Genomic DNA, 26,507 nt, shown 5'->3' with positions numbered 1-26,507 from the left:
GAGAATTCAGAGAATTGGATACTAACTACATGTCATCCGCGAGAAAGAAGAAAAAAATCTGGCAAATACTGTAAAAACACATCAAGAATCACGATGCACGATACGATATTTCTGGGGATGATATCCATTGGTGATAGCTACCTACTTCTATGGGGAAATTTCAAATTTCCCCAAAAACGCAACACGCAACCGGACACCCATCACCCCTCCCACCCCCCCACCCCCGAAAGGCAACCCTCACCTAAGCGAGGGCGCTCTACCGAGGGCGACCCCCGAGTTTACGGCCCCTCTTGGTGCTGGACGGATCTGGCGCCCGCTCCTCCCAAAGATGGATGTCCTTCCACATCCCGATCCTCGCCAGGGCCGAAGCCTCTGGGTAGAGGACCTTGAAGTGGTGGCGGAGCTCCATCTTCGAGCGCCAGATCCCACGGCACGCGTGCAAGGTGTTCACCTTGTTGAACGCGGCCGTGATCCGGTCCCAGTCGAAGGGAGCGGCCGGATATAACACCAGGTGCAGCTTGAGCAGGCCGCGGAGGAAAATTTCCTCCGACGGCCAGTACCCAGCGAACTTGTGATTCTTGGGAATCTCCTGGGCTGCGCCGTCGCGCTCGTCCTCCGAGTCTGGGTGGATGTCCAGCACCGGGTCCGCGAACACCCCCTTGTCCGCGACCCTCCGACGCACGTAGGTGTCCTCCGGCTTCTTGGGCTTGAAGGGAGACTGGCGCCAGTGGTAGGGGGAGCACCAGAATGGCTCCAGCCGCCGCGCACTTGCCTTGTAGCACCTGTTGATGGCTTTGAACAAGACCAGCATCGGGCGCCCCTCCTCGTCAAGTTCCCTCCGGAGATCCGGGTGTTGGGCGATATTGATGACCGCGTCGGTCCAGAGCAGGGAGTTGTAGATCTCCCAGTCACGAGCAGCCTCGTGACTCTTCGACAACAACCGTCGCTGGTTCTTCTGGATGGTATCCGGGAGATGGCCCATGACCTTCTCGTAGTAGGCCTCGTATTCCAGGGACAGAACGGTATGGTTGTCTGAGATCTCGGCAAGGTAAAGGACGAACAGTTCCGCGTTCGACCGATCCGGCCCCTCTGTGAGGTGGTGATTGGCCCTCAGGTGACGGTAGGCTTTGAAGAGATGCGACATGTTTACTTCGCGGATCGGGGTAGAGTACGCCGCCATGTAAGCATCGATGAGCTCGGTGAAGTACAATCTCTCCTCATCGCTGAACATGAGGTTGGTTTCGGGAGCCTCGTAGAGGTGCATCAGTTCTCCGTCATCGCCAAGGATGTCTCCCTTCTCCGCCGGGTGTTCGTAGCTCTCCGAATCCGAAGACTCTGAGGCGGCCCGGGCTTTGCCTTTGCCCCTCTTTGCGGTCTTTCTGGCCCTCTTCCTCATCTTCTGTTCCTTGTATTCATTTAGGATATCGCCGAAGGTCATCTCCTCCTCGCTGATTGGATCCTTCTTTATCACAGCCAGCTTTCGCGTCTTCGTCTGAATTTGCTCAGTAACAGGCATGGCTTGCTGCTTCTGGTCCTTCTGCGGAAGTATGTTCTCCGAGTGACGGTTCATCAGGTCGTGAGAATCATTGTTGACCTTGTAGGCGTCGTCGTGACTAGCATAGGTCTTCTCGACAAGCTCATGAGTCCCGGCATTGACCTTGAGAAGTGTTCGTTAGCACATGGAACCCCAATCATCAATGAGCGGAGAGAAAAGATTCTTACATCCATGTCGCCCATACCCATAGTCTGGAAGTTCTCCTGGTGTCCGTCGGTAAAGGTGGCATCGGTAAAATTGGCGAGCTGATCATGAGTAGAGGAAGCAATGTTGGTGTAGCCATTGCCGTACTGCTCTTGCGGGAAGGAACCAGTATAGGGAGGCAAATTCAGTTTGTAGATCTGACCCATTGGGTCGTAGTAGACCGTTTCGTTCCTCGGGAGCTGGTTGTCGAGGTAGACCGGAGCACCGTCGGGGGAAGTACCGACCGCCCTGAGTCCCATACCGTACGAATTCGCCATGTTGATATCCATTGGAAGCTCGGAACCGTACGAATTCGCCATGTTGATATCCATTGGAAGCTCGTTCTGCGCGGCGTACATTTGGCTCGAGTAGTTGTATGCCTGTGGGTAGTACACTCCGGTTTGCTCAAGACCACCCTGCTGGGAGAGGACGTCCCTCGACCACTCATAATACGCAGGATCGTTATTCTCTAAATATGCCCAGTAATTAGCATCATCTCAAACTACACGTCAATCATAAAAATCTTACCTAGGGTAGCAGGAATTAAAGCGTTGCCGTAGGGCTGGTTGCCATCAGCATAAACCTGGTCTAGGATCATCAGCACATCACTCGGCGATGTGGGATAGGTCACGGAAATCTTACTATCGTAGTATCCAACATGCTGCTGTTGTTCTTGTGAGAGCCCACCACTAGGCACATAATTGGGGCCAGCGGGGTTCGAATAATTCGGCGAAACACCTCCCGGAACGAAGGGACGAGCAGTCGGGTTGAAACGACCGGACGAACCACCAGTCGAGCGACGATCGGGCGAATCACCTTTCATAGCGGAAGGAGAAGCCGCAGCGTTAAGAGGACTGGAAGAACCGCTCTTCGGAACGAAGGGAGCAGCAGCAGGGTTGAGACCACTGGGCGATCCGGTGGAAGACTTCATCGTGATGATCTACTGAGACCGTGTAACTTGCAGAGAGTAAATGTGAGGAGTGTGTAGAAGGGTCGTAGTTGGGATCGGTCAGTGTGAGTGGTAAAAGAGGAAGAGTGTGAAGAGCGAGAAGAGTGTGAAGAGCGAGAAGAGTGTGAAGCACGAGAAGAGTGTGTCAAAGGGTCGAAGTTTGGATCGATCACAGTGTGAGTGGGGAAGGAAGAAGAGGGAGAAGAGGGAGAAGAGGGAGAAGAGTGAGAAGTGGAGAAGGTAGAGGTTGGAGGAACGAAGTTGTTGTCTCGTTGAGGAAATGAAGCTAGTGGAGGAGGAAGATCAAAGCTGGGGAAGACGAGAAACAATGGCTTCGTGGAAGTTGTCGATGTTTGTGATTATACCTCACTTCGCCGACCCCAAGAAACTAGCCAGCGAGCCATAAGTGGCAAACAATCTTCACCACGCTAGCGGAAGTGGCATAACGATTCAGAGACGTGTGAGCAGCAAACTCGGGCAAGAGGCGAGACAGCGATTGATGACGGCTTGGGGCGATGAGGCGATGGGGCGATGGGGCGATGGGGGCAGCGTAATTACATGGTGAATTATATGGTGACGATGGCTTTTCCTCGGCCATAGGAAGACCGAATTTGAAGCTTGATCTGCTCGGATCTTCACTGCTAGGTCATCCCAAAATCAAAGAAAAAGATGCTGCGAGAATGTCAAGCTCGTCCAAAAGCTGGAACAGTCAACCTCCAGTGGCAGCCGGCGACGCCTCAGCGTTGAGCTCTCTGAAGCATCACATCCATTGGGCTTCGTCTAGAGAATTGGATCTTCAGGCTGCTATCGAGCGTGGTTTTGATCTCCAATGACGGGACAGATACCAGGTGACATTACATGATCGAATGATGCATTGAACAACACTCGATGCTTCTCCAATCCCGGAAGTATCCGTCTGCTCATCTATCCGAGCTTTCACCATAGTCTGTACAGGCTGTATGCAAAATAGATTAGTATTTCCTCTCTATCTATCCTAGCCACATGCTGCTCATTGTGCTATCACCTATCCATAAGTCTTGGGATGGTGGATACTCTGGAGAGGACCCGTCATAACATCAACCAATTTGGAGGGCTTTCCTGTGTGTAATTCCCTTGGGGGGGGGGGGGGGGGGGGGATCGATGTCTCGTACTAACCAGTATGTAACCAATGCCCCTGCCACAAAAATAGCCTTACGATGTTGTTTACCCTTGATTATATGGGACTCCCGGGGTGGGAGGCACACAACAACCTAACTGGCTCGAAACAAGGGTATAACGACGGAAGCGATTTTAGGTGTCTACTTAATTTCGACATCGCTGTACCTGTAGGCTGTCAGGCGCAATATGGCGAAGCAAACAAAGACATTCAACACATAATTCATATTAAATGCCTATAAAAATTTCCGGTACCCTCTCTCCCTCTCTCTCCCTCTACCTCGCGCCTAAAATAATCTTCACCGCGTGCTCCGCAATCGCATAAACCGTCACCTGCGTATGGGTTGACAACTGTAGGGGGATAACACTAGCATCCACGACTCTCAGCCCCTTGACGCCCTTGACCCTCAATTTTCCATCCACAACGGTACCAATAGCACACGTGCCGACAGGGTGCTTCACGGTCTCGGCGGAGGTTTTAATCGCCTCCCAAAGCTGATCGTCTGGGACTTCATCGGTGCGGCCGAGGAGTTGGCTCTTGAGTGGTTCTGCCGCGGCGACTTTGGCTGCGAACCGGACGCCCGCGAGCAGGACTTCGCGGTCGACGAGCTCGCTGAAGAAGCGAGGATCGATTACTGGCGGGGAAAAGGCTGAGGCGGACGAGATGTGAACGCTCCCTCGGGAGAGAGGGTGCATCAGTGCAATAAGAATGGTGAAATACGTCTTCCCCGGGGATGGCGCTGGGGAGCTGCTCTTGAATGGGGCGAAAATGTACTCTATTTGGGCGACCTTGCTCTCGCTGTTGTTCCGCGGGAGGACAAAGGTGTCATATAGATCGATGGTGGAGTTTGTGGTGAGGGCTTGCGAGGTGATGGTTGCTAGTTCCCCGGGCGCAAGGAAGGTATCGAGTGGGAGCATGGCAAAAGTCATGGTTGTACCTGTTAGGATTCCGCTGCGATTGACGTTGTATTCTTCCTGTGCGGCGGCAAGGAACGCGGGAGAGGTTCTGAGAAGGTCTCTCGTAGGCGTGTTGTCGGCCGTGAATTCCCATGTTATAGGTGAGACTACTCCGTCAGCTGTGAATCACCATACGTAGCGGGGGGTAGAAATACAAATATGATCCTGCAAATTCTCTCCGACTTGATCGTTCTGGACTATTGCAAGCACTCCTGCAGCTTCCAGAACACTCTTCTTCCCGATCCCCGAGAGCTCCAGAATCTGCGGGCTCTGAAGGGATCCAGCAGACAGGATCACTTCACTCTTCCCACCCTTCTTCAGGAAGGCCTGATGCGTAGTTCCCGCTTCGTCGACAAACTCCACACCCACCGCCACTTTGTTCTTCAGCAATACCTTCGCCACTGTGGCCCCGGTGAGCACGATCAAATTCTCCCTGTCAATATTCGGCGCGAGATACGCGGACGCAGAATAACTCCTCTCCCCATCCTTAGTCACCGAGCCGAGTGAATAATACCCGCCCAGGTTATCTCCGCTCATAGCATCGGGATTAATCCCGATCCCAAAGCTCTGCAGGGACTTCAGCAACATCCCGGTGGGCTTCGGGAACCACTTGGCCCATCCCGCTTGCACCGGACCCTTCGTCCCATGCACTCCCTCCACCACCGGCGGTTTCGGCAGCAACTCGAATTGCGCCTCCAATTCCGGCGGATAGTATCCCTCAATAGCCCTCACAGCCTTCGAGATGACACCCCAACCCCAGCCGTGGCCCCACGAATCGTACTCCTCTGCCGAGGCGAGGTTCCAGTTCATGTAGTTCAGCCCGGACGAGCCGCCGAGCATCTTGCCGCGCGCCATGCCGATTTTGCGGTTGTTGACGTGCGTCTGCGGGGTGGTCGTGAAGTTGTAGTCGAGTTCGGTGCCCAAGCCAAAGCCATAATAGCCCGGGACTGACACGAGGGGGTTGTCGAGCTGCGAGTGGCCGGCTTCAAGAACTCCGATCTTGAGGGAGGGAGAGGAGAGGGCGAGACGGGTAGCGACTGTGAGCCCGGCTGTTCCACCGCCGAGGATGAGGTAGTCGTAGCTGTGAGCCAGGAAGGCGAGGGCTTGGTTGGAAGGGAGCAGCATGCTTACAGATGTCGAAGTGAAGATGGTGAACGAAGATACTGGGCCTGCCGCGGGCTTAAATGCTTCATGTATATATCCATGCTCTACATAGATACAATGACAGCCCGGAGGTGGTCCGAAAGGGCTCTGCATAGATACAACGACAGCCCGGAGGAGGTCCGAAGGGGAGCATTCGGATGTATCTACGGTAGAAAGTAATCATCTGCAGGGCTCAGGGAATAGCCATTGAGACACCTAGCAGGACATAGGGAATAACCATTGAGAGCCCCCAGATATTCGGCAAATTTGACAATCTAGACCTTAACTTACCGAGCGGTTTTCTTCAAAAAAGCCTTTATTCGTGTGACCGGACAAAATTATCTGCAGGCGGAGTAACGCATCACCATGCAGCGCATGTGCAGCTCAATGGCTAAATTGTGGGGCTTGGCCGCCCGGATGCAGATTGATGTCCTGCCGCCGGACGAGATATCGGCGAGCACTTGCCCTAGTAGGGTGTACCTGCGCGCCTATTAAGAACCAGACTAAAAAAAAGGTATATCCGAACTCCGCCAAAATCCTCCATGCATTGCATTGATCGCCACGGTTGAGTAGTGGCACGGGACTATATTCCAGAGGATGATAGGCCATACAAAATTCAGTACAATCACAAACCAACTTTTCAACATCTAAGCCGGTAGGCATGTCATCACGAAGGAAAGGGTAAAAACACAAAAAAAAACGAGAAAAAAAACCCGGGAATCCCAAAACAGAACACCGATTGTAAACCCAGAACCGAAAAGACAGAAAAGAAAGAACCCCAGAAGCTCCACCCCGTGAGGTTTTCAAGAGCACTACTCCGAAAATTCCGTTGAGCCTCTCGGGAACACTCTCTTGTACAAGCTGATGGCGACAGCATCTTGCGGATTGATGCGGCCATCGAACGTCGCCTTGAAGTAACCGTGTGTACCTAAGCTCTCCTTGATGAATCCACTCCTGCCGCGACGGGTGTACAGCGGTATCGCCTTGAACCATGCAATGTCCTCTGTTGATGCGTTAGCCTTTGTCCAATACGATCTTCGGAATACTTCCGACTTACCCTGGTTAAAGAACATGTACCGCACAGTCACAAGCCTCTTGTGGATCTTGTAAGGGTGACCGGTGAGGACGATTCTCTTGGCGACCACACGCTCGCGGTCCACGTTGAGGAAGCTTCCCATTCCGACAAGCTCCCAGTCAGTTTCTCCGTCTCCACGTTTCCAGGCTGTCACTGGAACATTCCCCCATGTCACTGGTCCGACAAATGTCGCAACACTGGCTTGGCCTGGAGAAAGAAAGCGCTCGAACTTGCTGACGTTATTCTTACCAGTTCCGCCGGCGGTAGAGAATAGTGGATTAACGTGCAATCTGCGCGGGCCGATCTGAAGTATCAGCTCGTCCTTCGACTTGACGGGCTCGCCCTCGTAATCAGTGGACGCCATGATAGAAACATTGACAACAGCTTGCTTGTGTTCATGTCGCAACAGTCCCCAGAGAACAATTGGTCGCTCTGGATGGGATTTGAACAATTCCGCAACCTCTGGGGGACCATTGCGGATGTAGACCATAACTCTGGTCCCTGGTGCCACACCGCCTGCCAAAGCCTCATTGATGGCTCTATTCTTTGATCCCCGGTAGTCCTGAATCCTTGCGAGCCGGTCCCAGTCCTCAGGCTGCCATGGTCGGTCCTCCTCAGTTTCCCACTTGCTGGTCCGTAAGCTCTTAAGACCTCTGTATCTGGCAAGACGCTCGCGCGCAAGAACATTGGGCGCCAACTCGATCTCGTCTGGAAACTCCCTCTCTTCCGCAAGCTCTACGTCGCGGTCCTTTCGGAAAGCCTGGATCTGCTCGTATTCCTGTTCCGGGGAAGGATCCAAAAACATTTCGCTCTTGGCGTCATCTCCCCAGACAGAGCCAGCAACCGTGGTTCCCGATGGGCCAGCCAGTCCCTCCAATCCATCCTCAGGTCGAGCCTCGTCGTCGTCCTCATCCATATCTGTGTCGGAGCCCTCGGTCGCTTCGCCGTCCGAGCCGTAATCCTCTCCTTCGATGAACCAGGCGGCTTGGTACTTTGATGTTCCCGACGGAACATTCTTAGGCATCTCGTAAGCGCGGTTCGCACTGCTCTCCTCGTCGTCAAAATAATGGTGGTCGTCGAGAAGGACTCCTCTCCTGGATTCCGACATGTTGGACGGGACTTCCGAAATGTTGTCTGATATGTCCCGCATCGTCTCTTCTACTTCGGGGGCCAACTCCTTGAGGTCGTCCTGGTCTTCGGTTGGCAGTTCGAGGATCCGTAGTCCGGCACCGTTCACCGCGCCATCAACCGCCATTTCGTCGGCGGACGCTTCTTGCACGCGGCTCGGCTGTGCGCAGATCTGACGTTTTCCCCACCAATCAACTTTCCGCAACCCACAAATAGGAATGGCTAGGCTGGCATACCTTTTCAATCTGGAAATCACCAAAACCCTGGAGGTGAACCAGTCTATCCGCCTTCAACCCTCTCCCTCTCACCACACCTTCAATCACCAAATCGTCACCCTCGATCCGGATATCATCCGCTACCAGATACGACCGATCATCCCTCCAGTGCACACCCTTCGGCATCGAGGTACACAGCGTGCGCATGAGATTCGGTCCCTCCTGCAAAGATTCGCACTCGTGGACCTTGGTGATCGTTGGGAAGAAGTGCGAGATGAAGGTGGTGAGGGATCTCTTAATGTCGGGTCTTCTCTTGGCGGGTTCAACCTTCTCTAGGTGTTGAACAACCGTATGTGTATTGGAGACTCCCTGGCCCTCAATCCCACGGATGATCCGTGTGCCAAAGGTATCCACCTCCTCGTTCGCTGACAACACCATCAGCACAAAGTCCGCCGCCTTGCATCCATCGAGAATCGGCAGCATCTCCCGCTTCAATACAATCCACTGAACCCGTTGCTTAAACCGGTCCACCCTACGGCACCCACATCAGCAACTTCGTCCAACGCCACCATCGCCAGTACCACCACCCCTGCCACCCGCCGACATACCATGTAGTGAACACACCCGCCTCCGGTACCTCTACCCAAACATCCAAACTCTTCAACAACGCCCTGACGGTGGTAGCAGCGGTGACATCGGCGCACAGCGGCACGACCGCCACGACCCTGGGGGCGGCATCCTTGCCCTTGAATATCCGCGCATCGATGTCATTGTCCTTCTTCTTGATGATCTGGAGCTGGCGCGCCTTGTTCCTCCGCTCGATCTTGGTCGTGACCTGTTGGTGGTGATTCTTGCGCGCGAGCGCCGAGGCGTCGTCTACCTTTCCTACGGGGGTCGCCACCACAAGTCAACACATACGCGGACACGACGGGAATGCGGGCGGAACAAACCCTTGCTCTTGGCCTTGAGGGAGGATTTGGTCGCATGGCGGGACTTGAAGGGTTTATTTGAGGCCTTGGTAGTCGAGCGATGATGATGTCCGGAAGACGACACCATTTTTCCGAGGGTGACAGTAGGGTACGGTACGGTGCGGGCGGGGGGGGGGTGGGGGAGGCGAACGAGCGGGTGCGGGTGGTAGGATTTCGACGACTCGGACAGAACAGACAGGATAGTGGCAAAGAAGGTTGGAGGTAGTTGAGCACTGACTTCTTCTTCCTGCTACGCGCACATTCAATGTGCGAAAACCGTGGTGGTGGTGGTGGTGGAGCGAAGCTCACACATTCTAGGAAGCAGTCGCTAAATGTGCGTGTGTGCGTGCGTGTGGTGTGTGGTGGGGCGAAACCGTAAACTTTTTCTTCGAGCCTAGCTTTGTGCCACAAGCCACCCTGGAAGAACTCCAACAAGTGCCGCTAGGCGAGATGGTGATATCATGTGAAGAGCTCAAAGCCTTCACGTTTTGGGGTTTTGGCGATGAAATCAGATATAGATCAGTTTATTGCCCAGCAAGCAACGCAAAGCATATCACTACCCCCCAACAGAACGCAATGCAATACAAAAGAAAACCAAACACCCCTGGCCATAGCCAAAAGAACCGTACTCGCAAGACGCAAAAGAAAGCCCCGAAAACAAGCCCCAACGACCAAAGAGATACTAATCCCAAGGAAAAAGACAACAGCAAAGTGAGGTAGTAATAATACAAAAGAAAACCCGCGCAGTCGGTGCGAAAATCGTGTCCCCAGAGCAACAGAAGTAACAAGAACGGAACAAAGAAAAACTATTGTACAATAAAATGGGTCCCTTGCTCATCTGAAGCAACATCGAAAAGAATCGCGCGCCGAATCCCCAAACTCCAATCCAGCCAGCCTGTTCAAGCAAACACCGAAACCCAACATTTACAACACGCCAAACGAGCCACCATCGCCCACTCCCACCGGCCTCATCTTGGTACCCACAAAGCCCTTCCTATTGCGCCCTGTGCGTCCGCGAGAAAGCCAATTCCACTTGAGCCGTTTGCCCAGTTCATCCACCATTCCCTGTGCCTCGTCGCCGGTGCCTGCCGCCGCAAGCACACTGACGCACTGCAGCATGCGGCCGACAACCTCCATTCCATCTTCGTGATTCCCCGAAAGGTCCAACTGTAGCCGTGAGAACAACACCCTAAGTCGTTCGTAGACCGGTAGAACGATGCAGTCGCGCATGGCAATCATGATCAGTCGGCGCACATCGAGGCCCATGGGACTGCCGGCGGTGGCAGCAACATCGACGCCGAAGAACTCGCGACTTTCGCGGGGGGTAAGTAACGAGCCCGAGCCTTTGAACTCCTGCTGGAGCGGCAGCAGGACCGCTTCGAGGTAGGGGGTCGTGTACCGGAATACAAGGCTCCAGATCTCAACCAGTCGTGAAAGCAATCGCTCATCCGGCAGCTCGTTCAGATGAGGTTCAATCGAGCTCATGCCTGTTTCCAGTAGCATGCGGACATCATTGATGAGGAGCACCGGCTCGCGGCGGTCAACGCAGCGCTTGATGTGTAGAGCGACAAGTCTGTTGAGGTCTTCGACGGTGTTACGGAGGAGGTCGCCGTCGAACAGGGGGAGCACACGCGCGCATAGTGTGGACCACGCGTTTTCCGAAGGTCCAAGGTCTAGCGCGAGAAAGGAGTCTTCGTAGGATGACATGCCGCCGCCACCGAGAGCTGCTTTGAATGTTTTCGATGTTTTCGACGCCGAGGTGATGTCAATGCCGGATATGGTCTTCTGGAGGTCCTTCGACGAAGCAAAGACGGTGGATGACGGGGACGACGGGGTAAAGGAGTATAGGCTTCCCGCAGCATCGGCCATTTTCGAGTTGGAGTTGGACGACGAGAACGCGCCGTGATCTTTGTCGCGACGGGTGCGCAGGAAATGTGTTCGGTGGTGATCTTTTTCCTTCTTTACCTCGTCTTTAGTCTCCCTGAAGCCACGTTCAATGATTGTAGTTGGCGGCGAAACCGAAAACGCGATTTCCGAACCAGCAACAAGCGTGCTGGAAGTGTACGCGCTCGAATAGCTCGGCCTGCGACTGCTCTCGTCATTCCCAGGGGCGAGCCGGGGGATTGGCGACGAGATCTGGGGTAACTTGTTAGGGCTAGGCGGAGGTCGCAGCGTCTTCTCGATTCCGGGAGTGCCGATCCTGCCAGGCTTAGAAAAGATCTTCTTCATTCCCTCCTTCTTGGTCGCGGCGGGGGCGCTGGTGGACGGTGATGGGAGCGTGCGCTCCGACGGCGGGGGAGGCGGGGGGTGTGGAATCGCGTGCGGGATGTTCATTGCGGCGGTGGCATGAAAGATGGCTGAAGCAGCAGCGCCAGACATGATCGAGCCCAAGAGCGGCGGCGAGGTAGGAGATGGCTCGGTGGCGGAACGTTTGCGCATCGACGACTGCATCGCGTACGCAGCGACGGCTTGCTGCTGCGGCGGCTGTTGTTCCTGCTGTTGTCGCTGTTGCGTTGGTACGGAAGGATGCATCAGTGTGGGCCCGAAGTTTCCAGGGCCTTGCTGCGATCGCTGCTGCTGTTGTTGCTGCTGCTGCGCCATTGCGGCCCGTGGAGAGGTATGGATGCCTGCGGAGAGCGGGGGCGCGACTGTGTTTGCAGAGGATCGTGAAGGGGAACGTGGTGTCGTAGGTGGAACTAGCTTGATCGTCGACGTAGAAGAGTTCTTGAAATTCGTGAACCCCTGACGAGAGCCCGAAGCGATGGATGATGTAGAGGAGGTTGACGAGGCCGAAGGAGAGCGGCCATGGGAAGCAGCTGCGGGGATGGGAGGCGGAGGCGCAAAGCCGGGCGACGAGCGGGGTTGAGGGCGGCGAGACATGCCACGGCAAGTATTGTACTGTGAGGTTCTTTCCGCCGAGTTGGGGGTGTTTTGTCGAGTTATGAAGATGTTTCCTTTTTGTTTCCTCTGGCTTTGGACGACAACTGCGGGAGTGAGTGTGGTTGCTCTGGATGGTGTTTCGCGTGCCTGCTATGCTAACCTAAATTAGTGCGGCGTAGTTGGCGTCGTCTCTTCCAGCCTCGATTTGATCGTCCACATGTGTGACGCAGAATTTCTCCACGCCGCGTTGTAGGAGCAACCGGGTAAATGACGAATGCCAGATCATACAAAAATTATGCAGGAACAGGACATACAGAGGTGTCTGCAGGCTGCATGGCTCCGCATGAGACATCACTCTGTTACGCCCTGCGTATGCTCAGGCCTGCTGTAACGGATGGCGTATGTTTGTAACTGCCATGAACTATAGAATAAGGTCGAATGCAACGAGTAAACAAAGAAAGAAAGAAACAAGGGTGGCGTATGGGCGGAGTTTCCATCTCGACCCTTTTAGAGCGGGCAGGAAGAGTTGGTTGTTTTGGTTCGCCATAGTCTACGGTAATAAGGCTGTATGCGAAATAAATTGCGGTTCTCTCTGTCTCTCACGGGTGGCATATTGTCGGTATGAATAGTAGCGGAACCCGTGTACCCATTACCTCTATCCGTTCCCCTCCGAGAATTATGGTCTAAGTACTGAGATACACCCAAATGCGACGCCCAAACCTCCATTCTATTTCTTCACAAACCTCCATTCTATTTCTTCACAAACGCCGCCAATGCCTCGTCGAGAATCTGCATACCCTCCTCTATGACACTTTCCTCAATCACCAACGGCGGGACAAACCTCACCACATTGGTACCAGCCGTGATGAGGAGCAGGCCCCTCTCCCGGCACTCCTTAATAAGCGCCGTAGGATCCCGGTCCAACTGCGCTCCGAGGATCAAACCCTTGCCTCGAATCTCCGTTATGACCTCTGGGTATTTCGCCTTGAGGACATTGAGGTGTTTCACGAACACCTTGCTCTTCTCCTCGACAGCAGCAAGAAACTCGGGCTTGGCGATACGCTCAAAGACGTAGTGACCCACACGCGAGGCGAGCGGGTTACCTCCAAAGGTGGTTCCGTGGTCACCGGTAACGATCTTCTCTGCCACCCACTCGTTCACCATGGTGGCGCCGATGGGGAAACCGTTGCCAAGGGCCTTGGCCATCGTAAGGATGTCGGGATGCGCTTCCTTAGGAAGGAACTGGTGGGCCCACAGCTTTCCGGTGCGTCCGACTCCGCACTGCCCCACCGATCAGTATGAGGATATATTTAGGTTAAAGACTAGCGAGGCCATACCTGAATCTCATCGTAGATCAACACCGCACCAACTTCGGTACACCTCTTCCTCAGTTTGGTCAAGAACACTTCGCTACCAGTCCACACACCTCCCTCACCCTGGATAGGCTCGACAATAACACCACAAGTCTCTTCAGTGACCAACGCATTGATGCCCTCAACATCATTGTACTTGCCGTAGGAGAACCCGGGCACCATGGGTCCGAAGGGTGCTTGGTACTTCTTGTTCGGGGTGGCACTCAAACTTCCCATTGTACGTCCGTGGAAGGAGTTCTCGAAACTGACGATGCCCACCTTCTTCTCACCACCGACAGCCTTTCCAACTTTCCTCGCAAACTTGATAGCCGCCTCATTCGCCTCCGATCCAGAGTTACAAATGAACGCCCTGCTAGCGTTGTGGAACCCTCCCATTTCCTTCGTGCGCTCCACCAACAACTGCGACAGCGCGCCGGTCCAAGGGTTGTGGTAGAGGTTACTGACGTGAATCAGCTGCTTTGCCTGATCGTAGATAAGGTTGCACAGGTGCGCATCGTTGTGGCCGAGAGCGTTGACGGCGATACCAGCGTTGAAGTCGATGTATCGTCGATTCTCGATATCGTAGAGGTAGCATCCATCGCCCTTGACGAAGACCTGCGGGGGCCGCGCGTAGGTTGCGACCATGTACGGCAGGTGTTGGCTCACGAGCGCAGCGCTCTGAGAGTCGGCGGGGGGATCGAAGCTGGGAAGGCGGGCCTCTTTCTGGTGTCGGGCGTCATTATTCGGGGCAACTTCAATTGTAGCATTGTAGGCCGGGGGAAGAATGAACGCACGACGAATTCGGCTCGTGCTTCGGCAGGGAGACTGCTGGTCGATGCGGCGCGGGCAACGAAGAGGGAGCTGTTAGTGGCCGCTACCGAGCGAAGCTGGAGCTTCGCCGCTGAGGTTAGAACCCGTTTGGATGCGAGGCGGAGGGCGGCCATCGTGGACTATTGCGATAAAGTTTAAGAACTCTGACCAGCAGCTCGTAACGAAAACTTATGCGGAGGCAAAGAAGAGAGGCGGATGCGGAGGAGAGGAAAGTGGGTCAACGGGAATATGTAATGGCGCGGAGATGAGACGGTGAGTCGGCGAGAACTTTTTCTGTGTAACCCAGATTAATTAAGGCACTCGAAATTGCATCATCAATCAGATCTTGCTGTGCTGAGTGGGTACTAGATATAACAAATGTACCACACCATATGTAGACATGACTCAGTAGTGTAGGGGTATCATGGGCGCTTGCCACCTAGCATTCTGCGCCCGACCCGGGTTCAAATCCCGGCTGAATCATTCATTCTTTTGCCTGTTGAGGCCTCTTTTTTCGCAAGTGACCCATACAATTTGCTCCACAGCGTGTTACTTGTACTCGTGAGGGTATGAGATAATGAGGCTATGAGATGGTGATGTTCTGGGCGTACATCACGTCTTCAAACTGCATGTCCTCCAAGCTGTCCGCCTGCCCTATGCTTCCTGGCATGACCACGTTCCTAAACTCCACCTGATCAATAACCCTTCCCTGCTGCCCCGCCAAAACTGCATGCTTCCGTCCACCCATCCGTACTCGCACATTCTTCACCACCACATCTTGAATCGGATAATCCTCCTCGCCAGCATCACCTCCCGTAACCATAAAAGCGCACCAAGTCGAGATATCCATGTTTGTCCATGTGGCGTTCTCCACGTCGATATCCTCAAACAGGACACCCTTGACACGCGAGGATCCGGACTGGAAATGTATCCCAATGGCAATACTCGTATCGTAGACCACCGCATTCCGAAAGACAATATCCTCGTGCGGCGACCACATCCCGGCGCCCACCTTGACACCAAAGCAGATAGTCCAGCTCAGGGTATCGTCGAAAGTGACGCCCCTCAGCCCCGGCAGTCCATCGTCCGGGAGCGGCCAGGATTCGGCGATATCGCTCTCCCTACCCCATGTCTTTGTCGAGAACGGATCATCCAGGCCGATTCCAATCGCGTGGCGGACGACAATGTTCTCCGAGTGCATCACATCAATCCCATCATTCTCGCCCGTCTCAGTGAATCGGTTGATAAACTTGCAGTCCTGGAATGTACCGTTGGTGACCATGATTGGCGTGCACGCCCACGACGCGGAGTTCAGGAATAGGATTCCCTCGCATGAGAAATTTTCGGTTTGGATGGGAACGAGGAGGTTGTTCCCGATACCGGCCGCGGCTGCGGCAACACCGTTGCCGTCGAGAACTCCGTGGCCGAACACCCGGATGTTGCGGGACCCAAAGGCGGTCGAGATCCACCATGTTATCGGCCGCCGTCCTTGCGAGTTCTTGTACCAATGTATTTTATACTGGTCTTTTTCCTCGGGACTGAATCGAAGTATTGCGCCGGGAGAGAGGTAAAATGACGAGTTGGATTTCAGCACGATGTTTCCGACTGCGTAGAGACCCGGAGGGACAAATACGAGGGCGTTGGGGTCGGAGGAATCGGACGCGGCGTCAAGACATGACTGGAATGCGGCGGTGGTGTCGGAAATCGAGGTGCCGTTGGACGCGGCACCGTGGTCTTGAACATTCCAGATCCCCGTACCGCCTGATGCCGGTGACTGATGGTGAGAGTCGGCGAGGATGACGAGCTGGCGGGAAGCGCCGATCTTGATGATGTAGTATCCCGGCCCTGGCAGAGTGGCTGAGACTTTGCCATCCGCGATCGTTGGTATGATGTTGAGTTTCAACGGAGAGACGAGTGCTTCATCGATAGGGGAAAGGCCCGAAATCTCGAGATGGAGAGGGTCACAGCCGGCGGAGAAGTAGGAGAAGTCATAATCTTTGTTTGAATACGTGGCTACCGGAGCACCATTTATGCATATAGTAAAGAGGCCCGGTTCAAAAGAAGGAATATAGTGAGGAGTTACGGCATCTGGGGAGGACGCGTTCCAGGAAGCAAAGAACTGTTGAATTCGGGCGAACATAGTGGTTGAACGCACAGAGATGAAGGGAGAGGTTTCAAGGTAGTCGAGCTTGCTAGGTATTCGAGCTTGCCAGGTAGTCGAGCTTGCCAGATAGTCTAATCTGCCAGGTAGTCGAGCGCCGAGGTGCTAGGTGCTTTTAGGCGGTTATTTAAATACAGTTTCCATTTTTCGAGGCTTTTGTTTTTTTTCTTAAGGAGCAAGAAGCTTCACTGCAAAACAGGGCTTACAACTACGATGGACCCTACTTGGAGTGTAGAATAAACTCAAGTCTTTGCTTGGCTCATTTGGATAACATGTGACTATGAACAATGAATTTATATTGCCCAGATCAGCGGATGCTCACAGTTTTCAAGCCTCCAACCACCTTCCTCCATTTCAATCGACTTCATGGACTGGAATTGCTTCAGGTGTCATACCGAGCCTAGAGAAGTGTACCAGGAACAGCCGATAGGTCATACCTCACGGCCATTAGGAATTATAAGCGCAAGGTGAGGCACCACTTACTCTTTCACCGAGTACTACTGCGTAGTCTTCCATGTCACATGAGTATAATAACCGCCGATGTTGTTCCAAAATCAAATGAACTTGCCAGTTTAAGCTTGAAATCCGATATAGCACTCTCAATCCTAGTTCTAATCCCCCAGACTTCATGTTCATATGATCTCCGAAACCCTTTTCCAAGGCTAGGTTACCAAAGCTGCAGCTGCAAACTCTCATCTCCCCCGAAGACCCATTCAGCAACCCAGATATTCAACAGCACGCCACACTTTTTGTTTGTATTGTGGCTCAGTCGACAATAGGTATTGAATAACCGAGAGCCGGAGGGGCCCTCAGCCGACTTTGATAGAGATATGTTGTGACGAGGGTGAAGAAAGTCAAGTACAAGTCACGAAGAGAGAAATGATTCGTGAAAGAAGAAAGACCTCCTGTAAAATTCAGGAGACCCAATAGCAAGAGAGCACACTAAAGAAACGACCAGACAACCCCTTAGACAAATCAAGTACCTAACCGGCAAAGAAAACAGACGATGAAAGCAATGATGAAAACAATGATGATGGACGATGAGACAGACAGACAGACCGCCGGCAAAATAAACAAGAGCACTCTGAACGTTTGACCCCACCAAATCTGGTCTAGCTAGGTCGGCGAAATTTCACCGCTCGTGCATCTACCATGCCCGCCGTTTCCGCTGTGTCCCACAGTACGCAATTTCTCAAATTGTTAACTTGGGGTGGTGTGCCCGGAACCTTTCCGGTCCAACCACTGCGTCCGGATCATTCCCCAGAATACTGCGTATTTACCGCGATCTACTGCGGGCGCTCCGCGTTCCTTGAGGGTTCGGAAAGATATTTATATCCGATGACCGGTGGCTAGCTAGAGTTGCCGGTCAGATATCTATGCGGGGAACCCTAGTTGCTTAGCCGTACACATACATGCATGCGGGGGAGCTCGTCTGACGTTGGCTTCGGCCCGGCCCGTGCATTCGGCGCAAGCGGGCGAAAAAAAGTTCCGGAATGTGGGAGGGCCTCGACCAGCGCCCGCCCCGTCCGGGACGATCAAACAACCTCCTCCTGATCGGCACTGCGGGAGTCAAGGTGAATCGTAAGTATTCCACCTGGAAAAAGAGACTGGAATAATTCGCCCGAGAAATGCTGTTTGATCAGAAGCCCTAGGTAGGATCTTCCTAACTCGGATCGCGCTTCAATAAACCGCGAGAAACTTACCTCCCACACCATCCACACTGTGCACGCGTTGATCTTCATCATGTGTACCTTCGAGGGTTCTCAGCATGCCTACATACCACGAGACTCGCTCATAGGACGCCCCTTCGGTATCGCGGTAGGGCCAGGGCATATACTGCTGTCGCTCCATCAGGCGTCTAGTTGAGGACATCCTCTGTATTTGGCGGATGATGGAATCGATTCGGAAAGTCTGTATTTGAACTTGAACTTGCTGTGTACGACCGCCGCAAAGGCCTCCGCTGGCGTATTAGATGACTTCGGAAGTGTCGGATCCAAGGGTATCAGAAGGTGAATGTTGGAGGAAAGATGTCATCAGGGCTGAGATGTGGAGGTGTTGGGTGGAGTGCTGTAGCAGGAGTACCTGCTGTGGGCTCGTCAAGTTGGAACTTCGACGAAGGTCACGGCATACATCAACCCTGTTCTATGAACGACGTCACACCACTGCTTAGAGTAGGTAGTGCGGCGTGTCCGGCCACTTTTGAAGTCATCTGAAAGCTCGTTGGAATACAATTAATGACAGAAAACAAGGTCCTCATGACACCGCGCCTCCCAGACACCCTCAGACACGCAACCCTATATCCCCGAGCATCGCGCACACCGTGTAGTCGCCGCAACATCTGGTATTATCACCCCGGTACTTGCCAAATCACTCCACGCCGCCCGACCCAAGCTCCGCACCCACTTCTGCCAACCAGTCAGTCAGTCCTTTCTCCTGTGGTTAGTTACCACTGCTCTTCCCGGAAGCAAACGTACCCCAGAAAAGACCCCAAACTCCCTTATCGACTGACCGACACCGTGAAACTCAGTCCCGCCCATGATGCTTTTCAACTCCTCCAAGGCCTGCTCTTCTTCGGCCGTTCCTCTTTCCTCTGGTGAAACATCCTCCCAGCCGCTGCTGATGAGGCCCAGAGGTAGGTCCGCGAATACGTAGCCATCTGTCAGGGAGCCTGTTCGTGCCGTCATGTCGCCGATGCTCGGAGTGTATGCGATGGTATGCGATGGAGGCGGGGCAGGAGGGAACTGACCTGCGTTTATGTTGAGCTTTAAATTTGACTCTCTGTGGGAAAGCTTCGCTCGAGCCTGGAACTTACGGAGCGTAAGGTGAATCTTCGGTTACATGGGTTCCCCCGGATGGAACTTCCACTTTTCAGAACGGCTGAGATCCTCACACAGCCGTTGAAGATGGATTCAAGTTGAAGGTGATGGTAGATGGTGGAATGTTGGTCCTTCAGGCGGAGTTCGAGGGACATGGTTTCATTGGGGAATCAAACATTGCGTTTGGATGATGTGTAAACTTTCAAACTTTATCCGCCGCATGGCTGGGCTGGCCGCAACGGAACGGCTTGGGCCACAGAGAATCACTGCCGTTGGGCACGGAACGATGGGCGGTCATCCACTGGATACAAGGTTTACTAAAACCCCAAGCCCTGATCGACTAGTAAAATGGGGAGGTGGTGATGTCTGAAGTTGAAGGGCTTTGAAGATTTCTACCAGCAGGCGGGACCAAAGGAAGTTGCGTATATTATATCCACATGATATCGCTACTGCTGGACAGGTAAGTATCGCATCTGGATGGAGCCATTTTTCAGCCTGAGTCGGGGAATCTGTTTGCAACAATGTCCACTTCCCCGAGTCCCAGTCCATTACTGGTTTTCCTATACATAATACAGCCACCAACCTCTATATATGCAACTCCAGAAGCACCACGAACGCCAGCAAATCCCCATCAGACGGCTATGGTACATCATCCAGCCTACCCTGCTGCGCTATCTCACACCACCCAGGCCCTCAGCGGACATCGCACCATTCTCGTACCTAGGAGGTGCACCAAACTGCAGCCCAGGAGAAGCGGAATCTCTCACTGCACCCGCCGCCATTTCACCCTCCACCCTTCTTCCCTTTACGGCCTCCAGATAAGACGGCGGTGACGCCGCCGAACCATCCTCTGAACCCACTCTAACAAGCATCATTCTCGAGTCCGTCGATCCGGCCCTTCCGTTACCACCCAGTAGTAGTGCCTTTTGCTTCTTTCTCCTCCTCCCAAAAAGGCAAGCCACAATGATGAGCATTATCACCAAGCCGACCAAGCCAACGATCGCACCAACGGTGTGTCGGATCCCTATCCCATTGTCATTGGGCTGATCCCGATAGCCCGGCATAGGCACGAAGGTGCTGGTTCCAACACCAGGTGCAGGCCCAATCGGTGCTTGGAATGTGGTTGTTGTTGCGGTGGGCTGACGTTCATCGCCGGGTTCGAGGAGAGGGGCGGCGATTGGGATTGCCGGATCGATGGTGGGGTTGAGAAAGATCTCCGAAGTTGGAATTGTGGGGGTTGCCGTGACCGTGCCGCCGGTTTGCTGTGGTACCGGTGCCGGAACTGCTATAACGGACGATGGTCGCGGAACATCTTCACAGTAGGTATGTAGGCAGCAATTATCGCGATCCGGTTAAAGACCATAATTCCAGCCAGAACAGTATTCGCACACTCGCAGTTACATGACACGAACGTGGCGTAACTACCGCCGGCCTAGCTATGCCTCACTTCTAGTCGAGCACGGAACGATGGAATCTCCAGGTACTCATGGCACCCGTGGTGAGTACTCGGGCTGTGCCACTGATACCACTCGTGTCTGCCTTGAGGTACCGTACCTTGCCTTGGCCTCTGGGCGAACTAGAGGGCTGATTGTTCGGCCACAGCCCCGCAATACGCATGTTCTAACTATATCTGTAGCATACGAGTATTGGCGCGCTCAAGACGCCGTTACATCCCGATTCACTTCAAGTCGTCAATCACGTCCGCAGTAGCGAGTAAACGGTTATCCCCGATCGTGTGCCGCTGACCACCAGCCACAAAGTTCGTCACGAATTATCTACCGCCGTCAACATTGGACCACCAGGTGGGTACGTCACGATCCCATGGCAAGGCTACACCGAGCGTTACGCTGTAGCCACTACATGTGGTGGCTCCAGATGGAATCGGCTAGGTACCATCTGCAATACATCCGGAAAACGAACGAGATTTTGTGATACGACACGCATCCGTGGTGACACACATACCAGCAAGTTGCTATCGAACTATCTGCCCGGTGCGGCCGGAAGGCTTAGTATTCACCGGCAACTGGCGGTTCGAAGGAAGCCGCCATCGTGTACAGCGTAGGTAGGTACATTCACGATAACAGTCGCTATACCGTATCCTGTGTGGGGAAATACTCTAGACACAGGCAGTTGCGAACATCCAGTCTTGCCGTACGTGGATCGCCACTAAACTCGGACATTTATCCAGCTTCATTCAACGGTAGGCTGCCGCGGCACGTCAACGTTGCCAGCCAGGCTCATTCTCGTCCATCCGTATCGATTGATCCTTCAGACGAATTTCAATGCCCAACCCGAGTCCTCGCCCATTGCCATTGCCGGAGACCCTCCGGGCACTATAATAGGTGTGCACCGGAGATCGACGTCGGGCCGCTGGCAATTCACGCAGGCTAGGATGAGACGCTACTACATAGACATATCCCGCCGACGAAAACGACATACTGGTAGTTACGGGCTCGGTGCGCATTCGGTCAGTAGAGACATGGGAATGAAAGCGCGGGCCTGGCGGGGATCTCGAAACGAAGGAAGATATCGGATCGAGGTTTTGCCGGCGGAGCAGTGCGGCTATGTACATACCTAGAAGCGTCTCACGGAGGAGTCCGGGCAGCAGAAAGAGGGGAAATATTCTTCGAGCCATCACATACAAAGCGAGACCCTAGTCCTGCTCATCTCCGCCCCCCAATACTGATCATTTACCAGCGCCCCCGGAGGCTGGAGCGTTGCATGTCGAAAACCGGCACATAACCATAGCAATGCAAGCCGCAGCTTCCTACCATCCAAACTCGCCATCGCAGTCCTCGGCGGCATGCGCCATGGCCGAGACAGGGCGTTGGCGGCGATGGTTAGACTATACAGCTTGCTATTTCCTTTCCTATCTATCGTCCTTGACGACAACGGATACGATGACGAAGGTCAGCCCTTCTGATCCCTTCTTTCTTCGATATTAGCCATGGGACTGTTGTGGAGTGTATCTTGATGTTTAAACAAAAAAAAAGCCGGCAGCGCAAGGCATGTCACTTGGTACTACCGAGTGATATCTCGAATATGTATCTAAGTAGTTCTTCAGCGTGTGTGAGCGCAGGGATGCGGCCTCAGTACCGGCCGCACCGACCGCACCGACCGCACCCAGCCGCACCCACCCTTCTTATAAAAGGCTCCTCTCTCTCCCCTCTCCGCTCTCTCTCCACCCTCTCTCCTCAACACAGACATCAACATCAACATCAACATCAACCACCCTCAACTCACCCGGCGGCCACTGGCCAGCCCGATTAGCCCCATGAGGGCAGTTATCCGCCACCGCAGCCGCAGCAGCGGCACGACGACATTCCCCGGCAACAACTGGGAGCCGCTAATACATCGACCCAGCGCTTTTGGAACCACCAAACCCCGATATACCCAACCACAAGGCTGTCTATGTCCCCCCGACGCGCCCAGGCTATGGCTCTCCAGGCGGCAATTACTTCAGACCGGAAGGGGATCCTGTGGATGGTAACCCCGCTTTTGACCCTGCCCTGGACCAGCAGGGCGGCATGCCAGGCAACGTATTTGATTTCAATGACCTCTTCGAGGGGTTAGATATTCCTATGCCAGACGGAAACATGGCGGGCGTCGCACTGATATCGGGGGGAATGATTCCCCCCCCTCCCCTTCGGGGACGTAAGTTACCACTTAATGAGTATCACTGCCGGGGCTTATGTAGCTAACCAATCATCAGGTACTCGCTGTCCTGAAGAAAATCACGGCTCAACGTGATACGGCACACATAGAGGTATAGGATCTTCTATGGCATGCCGATCGCTTGATGAGAATCCTGGCAGACCTCAGCTGGAGGAGTGTGACGTTTCTACGTCACATCAACGACCGAGTATTAGTCGTTGGCTGAGACGAAAAGCAAACCAGACGACCGCCCACCGGCGATGCGGGTATGTCCTGTCTCTTTGTTTCAACTTTTTGGATTATGAAAGAATGTACCTAACTTCGAACATTCAGACCGTACGAGGGTATCTAGACGATCACGAAACATTGCAAACGAGTTTGTCGAACGAGTCCGTTAGGGAAAACGCGGTGAGGAATTGGATCGGACGAACATTGGTGATGGACTTGGATTTTGTTTTTGCTGAGTTAGTAATTGCTTGCGACCTAAATAAATCATGGCAATATATGTACACACTCCGGTTCCACGCCACTGTGACCTGTCCAACCCGCCTAACTGTCCTGCCCTGCCATAGTGCTCTTGAATATGTACCTATGTATGTGCCTACTGTTTGTTGAAATATATAGAAGAACGACAGAGATAATTGAATTGATACTGAAAAAACCTATCATGAGCGGCGAGGGCTCTCTAAGTTATATACAAAACTAAGGGTGTTGGAATATCTAAGGACGACGAAGGTGGGGAAGAAACGGCAGAAGAGGAGGCCGAAGAGGGGAGCGATGCCTCCGGAGCCGAACAGGAGTGTCTGGTAAGGTACTGTGTCTTTGGTTGGTGCGGATAATGAGCGTGGTCGTGGCAGATAGCGGAGTAGGCGGACAACGAGCGTGGTGGTGTTTTGTTTTGGTAGCCAGTGGTGTAGCATCGAGCCGAGGCGATAGAGCTTTCTCTCTACCCCGTGGAACTGGCAGGAAAAGTCGGGAAGGTGGTGGTCGCCATACGATAGTAAAGGCCGCATGCGAGAAAAAATTGATGTTCTCTCTCTCACCTTATTCGTGCCGACATCTCCGAGCGAATAACGTTTGACACTGTTGGCTAGTTCCGCGGCGTGTGCGGGGGATGGGGGGGTGCGGTGATGCGGCCTCAGTACCGGCCGCACCGGCCGCACCCACCAAGCCGCACCCACCTTCCTTATAAAAGGCTCTGCTCTCTCTGCTCTCTCCGCTGCTCTCTATCTCTCCCAAACACAGACATTGACATTGACATCAACATCAACCACCATCAACTCACCCAGCGGCCACTGGTCAGCCCCATCAGCCCCCTGAAGGCCATTATTCACTGCCGCGGCACGAAGATACTTCCCTGAAACAAGTCGGGGATCTTACCCACAGCGGGGGGAATAATTTTCCCCCTCCCTTCGGGGACGTAAGTTGCCACATAATCTCACTGCCCCGGCTTATTTAGCTAACCAACCAGAGGGTTTGCACCCTCGGATTCCAGTGACCGTGGAGACACTCGAGTATGCGTTTTCGAATCGCTTGCCAAGTCTCGCATGGTCTGTCGCAACGAGCAGTACAAGTGCAAGGCAATCGTTCACGAGTCCTTGCGCGAGTACCCTCGTGTTCTGAGCGGAGGGTCATCTGACATTACCATGAGCCAGTCGCAGATGGAGAGTGACTTTGTTTAGCTCTTCCGACTGTTCGATCAGATGATGTTGTCCGAGTGCTTCTCGGCGACATCGGGGGAAATAATTTCCCCCATCCCTTCCGGGACCTTACCCACAGTGGGGGGAATGTTTTCCCCCCTCCCTTCGGGAACGTAAGTTGCCCCTTAACGAGTATCACTGCCGCGGCTTATGTAGCTAACCAACCGGTTCGATTAGCTGATGTTGTCGGAGTGCTTCGCGGCAACCAACCCCCCGACCGTGGAACTGTTCGAAACGGAGGACGCCAGCGTGACTTGCTCATTCTGTCGCTCCGACATTTGGAGCAGTTTCCTCACGTCAGGGTTGGTTGCCGAGCATGAAGAATTCCGGCTGGTCGGAATCCAGAATGCCGCGGATTTTTACGGCCTACGGCCGCTTGCCTGCTGCAACTGTGAGAAGACGATGTTTCCCGGCAAAAAGCCGGGGACCGCACCCACATCAGGGGGGGGGGGGAATTATTTCCCTCATCCCTTCGGGGACGTAAGTTGCCACTTCTTATCACTGCCCCGGCTTATGTAACTAACCAATCATCAGGTGCTTGCGGTGCCGCAGGAGGAGGGAGATACGAAGCCATACCAGCAGATTGGCACGTAATATCCGCTTTAATCAAACCATATCAATTCACAATAATGGCTCTACGAGGTCACCGTCCCTTTCGAGAAAGGGAACATTGTCTGGAGGGAGGGGAACGCAAAGCGTATGGGAGTCGCGAAGGCTGAGGAGACTCCGGTGGATCCCGCGCTGGGTGGTAACTCCTTTCCAGCAGCAGATTCACCAGGAAGATCACTAGGCAGGTCACCGACTACCACCGAACGCGATGAGGGACATGCAGCTAATACATTGGGCTCTATAGACAACGGAACTGGGACTAGGAAGCCTCGGGAAGGAGGCAAGGGAGGGAAAACGAGGATGTGAAGGAGGGCTTAGTGATAATCTTCATGTGCGGAGTCCGAAGTCGGCGTTTCTTAAAAATTAATCCTTGAGTTCTACGTTTGTTCTTTTAAATCAGTCTCCACGTTGGCGGGGTAGTGGTGGTGCCGCCCATTCGTCGGCCTTCTCATTCCCGGGGACGTCTTTGTGTGCCCACTGCTGGGCACCATCTGATCACAATGGTGATCCATCTGTGTACATCGATAGCCCTGGGCGTTGTGGGCCTGCTGCGCGCGTTTTGGCTACGCTCGCCTCGTCTTTGGTGACCGTGAAATCCAGTGCTTCAGCCTCAGCTTCGTCTAATAGCACTGTCTCCTCTGTCTGTCCGGGGTTTCCAAGGAGGATAACCAGTCGTTGTCCGAAGGCGCTGTCCGCTCCTACTAGGTCTCTGGCCTGTTTTCCCTTTGAGGCTCCGGATGGAATCGGCTACCTATGCAAAAGGTACATCTGAAAACGAACGAGTTTTCGTGATACGACACGCGCCAGGAAGTTGCTGTCTATCTGCCCGGCATGGTGTGGCCGGAAGGATTGGTATTCACCGGTAACGGGCGGCTCGAAGGGATCCCGCCATCGTGTACGGCATAGGTAGGTAGGTACATTCACGATAACAGTCGCTGAGTACTTAGGTAGGTATATCTCGTGCGGGGATATATTTACCCAAAGGCAGTTCCTCACATCCATTCTTGCCGTACGTGGATCGCAACCAAATCGGACATTCATCCAGTGAATTCTACTCGGTAGGCTGGCCGCCGCACGTCAACGTTTCCAGCAAAGCTCATTCCCGTCATCCAGATCGATTAATCGCTACTCGGATACTGCTGCTCGGATACCGTTGCTCGAATAACGTTGCTCAAATAACGTTGCTCGAATAACTCT

At 53.7% G+C, this 26,507-nt stretch overlaps 8 protein-coding genes and 1 non-coding gene across 9 annotated transcripts; 2 read left to right on the top strand and 7 right to left on the bottom strand.

The window, feature by feature from the left end:
- Nucleotides 1-256: 256 nt before the first annotated feature.
- BZA05DRAFT_472014 (uncharacterized protein) lies at nucleotides 257-2,669 on the bottom strand (the record flags this gene model as incomplete). The annotated part of the gene is made up of 4 exons (XM_051487987.1): nucleotides 257-1,657; nucleotides 1,723-2,207; nucleotides 2,267-2,326; nucleotides 2,381-2,669. The coding sequence occupies 4 exons, from the start codon at nucleotides 2,667-2,669 to the stop codon at nucleotides 257-259; spliced, it is 2,235 nt and encodes a 744-aa protein (XP_051342267.1).
- Nucleotides 2,670-4,118: 1,449 nt separating this feature from the next.
- Nucleotides 4,119-5,924, bottom strand: BZA05DRAFT_333620 (uncharacterized protein; the record flags this gene model as incomplete). The annotated part of the gene is made up of 2 exons (XM_051480695.1): nucleotides 4,119-4,906; nucleotides 4,955-5,924. 2 exons carry the CDS (start codon nucleotides 5,922-5,924, stop codon nucleotides 4,119-4,121), a joined length of 1,758 nt encoding a protein of 585 aa, XP_051342266.1.
- Nucleotides 5,925-6,444: 520 nt separating this feature from the next.
- Nucleotides 6,445-9,697, bottom strand: BZA05DRAFT_390477 (uncharacterized protein). Its single transcript, XM_051482894.1, has 5 exons — nucleotides 9,311-9,697; nucleotides 8,969-9,245; nucleotides 8,382-8,892; nucleotides 7,000-8,317; nucleotides 6,445-6,945 (listed from the first exon to the last, which is right to left on the bottom strand). Exons 1-5 carry the CDS (start codon nucleotides 9,414-9,416, stop codon nucleotides 6,755-6,757), a joined length of 2,403 nt encoding a protein of 800 aa, XP_051342265.1. The 5' UTR covers nucleotides 9,417-9,697; the 3' UTR covers nucleotides 6,445-6,754.
- A 143-nt stretch (nucleotides 9,698-9,840) lies between these two features.
- BZA05DRAFT_390475 (HbrB-like-domain-containing protein) lies at nucleotides 9,841-11,986 on the bottom strand. Its single transcript, XM_051482893.1, has one exon. The coding sequence runs from the start codon at nucleotides 11,927-11,929 to the stop codon at nucleotides 10,253-10,255; it is 1,677 nt and encodes a 558-aa protein (XP_051342264.1). The 5' UTR covers nucleotides 11,930-11,986; the 3' UTR covers nucleotides 9,841-10,252.
- A 937-nt stretch (nucleotides 11,987-12,923) lies between these two features.
- On the bottom strand, nucleotides 12,924-14,866 carry BZA05DRAFT_390473 (pyridoxal phosphate-dependent transferase). The gene is made up of 3 exons (XM_051482892.1): nucleotides 14,355-14,866; nucleotides 13,546-14,283; nucleotides 12,924-13,489 (listed from the first exon to the last, which is right to left on the bottom strand). The coding sequence occupies exons 1-3, from the start codon at nucleotides 14,502-14,504 to the stop codon at nucleotides 12,959-12,961; spliced, it is 1,419 nt and encodes a 472-aa protein (XP_051342263.1). The 5' UTR covers nucleotides 14,505-14,866; the 3' UTR covers nucleotides 12,924-12,958.
- On the bottom strand, nucleotides 14,706-16,714 carry BZA05DRAFT_225272 (pectin lyase fold/virulence factor). Its single transcript, XM_051479754.1, has one exon. It carries the CDS (start codon nucleotides 16,508-16,510, stop codon nucleotides 14,954-14,956), a length of 1,557 nt encoding a protein of 518 aa, XP_051342262.1. The 5' UTR covers nucleotides 16,511-16,714; the 3' UTR covers nucleotides 14,706-14,953.
- On the top strand, nucleotides 14,773-14,853 carry BZA05DRAFT_t95. The gene has a single exon. It is a non-coding gene; the product is annotated as a tRNA-Gly (tRNA).
- A 4,708-nt stretch (nucleotides 16,715-21,422) lies between the features above and the next one.
- BZA05DRAFT_225240 (uncharacterized protein) lies at nucleotides 21,423-22,151 on the bottom strand. The gene has a single exon (XM_051479753.1). It carries the CDS (start codon nucleotides 21,980-21,982, stop codon nucleotides 21,566-21,568), a length of 417 nt encoding a protein of 138 aa, XP_051342261.1. The 5' UTR covers nucleotides 21,983-22,151; the 3' UTR covers nucleotides 21,423-21,565.
- Nucleotides 22,152-24,548: 2,397 nt separating this feature from the next.
- Nucleotides 24,549-25,717, top strand: BZA05DRAFT_434471 (uncharacterized protein; the record flags this gene model as incomplete). The annotated part of the gene is made up of 5 exons (XM_051486323.1): nucleotides 24,549-24,669; nucleotides 24,705-24,814; nucleotides 24,879-25,181; nucleotides 25,236-25,491; nucleotides 25,555-25,717. The coding sequence occupies 4 exons, from the start codon at nucleotides 24,549-24,551 to the stop codon at nucleotides 25,293-25,295; spliced, it is 594 nt and encodes a 197-aa protein (XP_051342260.1). The 3' UTR covers nucleotides 25,296-25,491; nucleotides 25,555-25,717.
- Nucleotides 25,718-26,507: the final 790 nt, after the last annotated feature.

The sequence above is a fragment of the Tricharina praecox genome, assembly GCF_024521635.1.
Source record: "Tricharina praecox strain CBS 144465 chromosome Unknown BZA05scaffold_5, whole genome shotgun sequence".
Lineage (NCBI taxonomy): Eukaryota > Fungi > Ascomycota > Pezizomycetes > Pezizales > Pyronemataceae > Tricharina > Tricharina praecox.
Note: the sequence above shows the minus strand (reverse complement) of the source record. Positions and strands in the feature narration are given on the sequence as shown.

Excerpts from the sequence above, each read along its gene's own strand:
- BZA05DRAFT_390477 (XM_051482894.1), bottom strand. The coding sequence starts at position 9,416 with ATGGTGTCGTCTTCCGGACATCATCATCGCTCGACTACCAAGGCCTCA. Across the intron at positions 9,246-9,310 it reads CCTCAAGGCCAAGAGCAAGG|GAAAGGTAGACGACGCCTCG; the intron begins GTTTGTTCCGCC and ends CGACCCCCGTAG. Across the intron at positions 8,893-8,968 it reads GCGGGTGTGTTCACTACATG|GGTGGACCGGTTTAAGCAAC; the intron begins GTATGTCGGCGG and ends TGGGTGCCGTAG.
- BZA05DRAFT_390475 (XM_051482893.1), bottom strand. The coding sequence starts at position 11,929 with ATGGCGCAGCAGCAGCAACAACAGCAGCAGCGATCGCAGCAAGGCCCT.
- BZA05DRAFT_390473 (XM_051482892.1), bottom strand. The coding sequence starts at position 14,504 with ATGGCCGCCCTCCGCCTCGCATCCAAACGGGTTCTAACCTCAGCGGCG. Across the intron at positions 14,284-14,354 it reads AAGCACGAGCCGAATTCGTC|AAAGAGGCCCGCCTTCCCAG; the intron begins GTGCGTTCATTC and ends GCCCGACACCAG. Across the intron at positions 13,490-13,545 it reads TGATCTACGATGAGATTCAG|TGCGGAGTCGGACGCACCGG; the intron begins GTATGGCCTCGC and ends TCGGTGGGGCAG.
- BZA05DRAFT_225272 (XM_051479754.1), bottom strand. The coding sequence starts at position 16,510 with ATGTTCGCCCGAATTCAACAGTTCTTTGCTTCCTGGAACGCGTCCTCC.
- BZA05DRAFT_225240 (XM_051479753.1), bottom strand. The coding sequence starts at position 21,982 with ATGGCTCGAAGAATATTTCCCCTCTTTCTGCTGCCCGGACTCCTCCGT.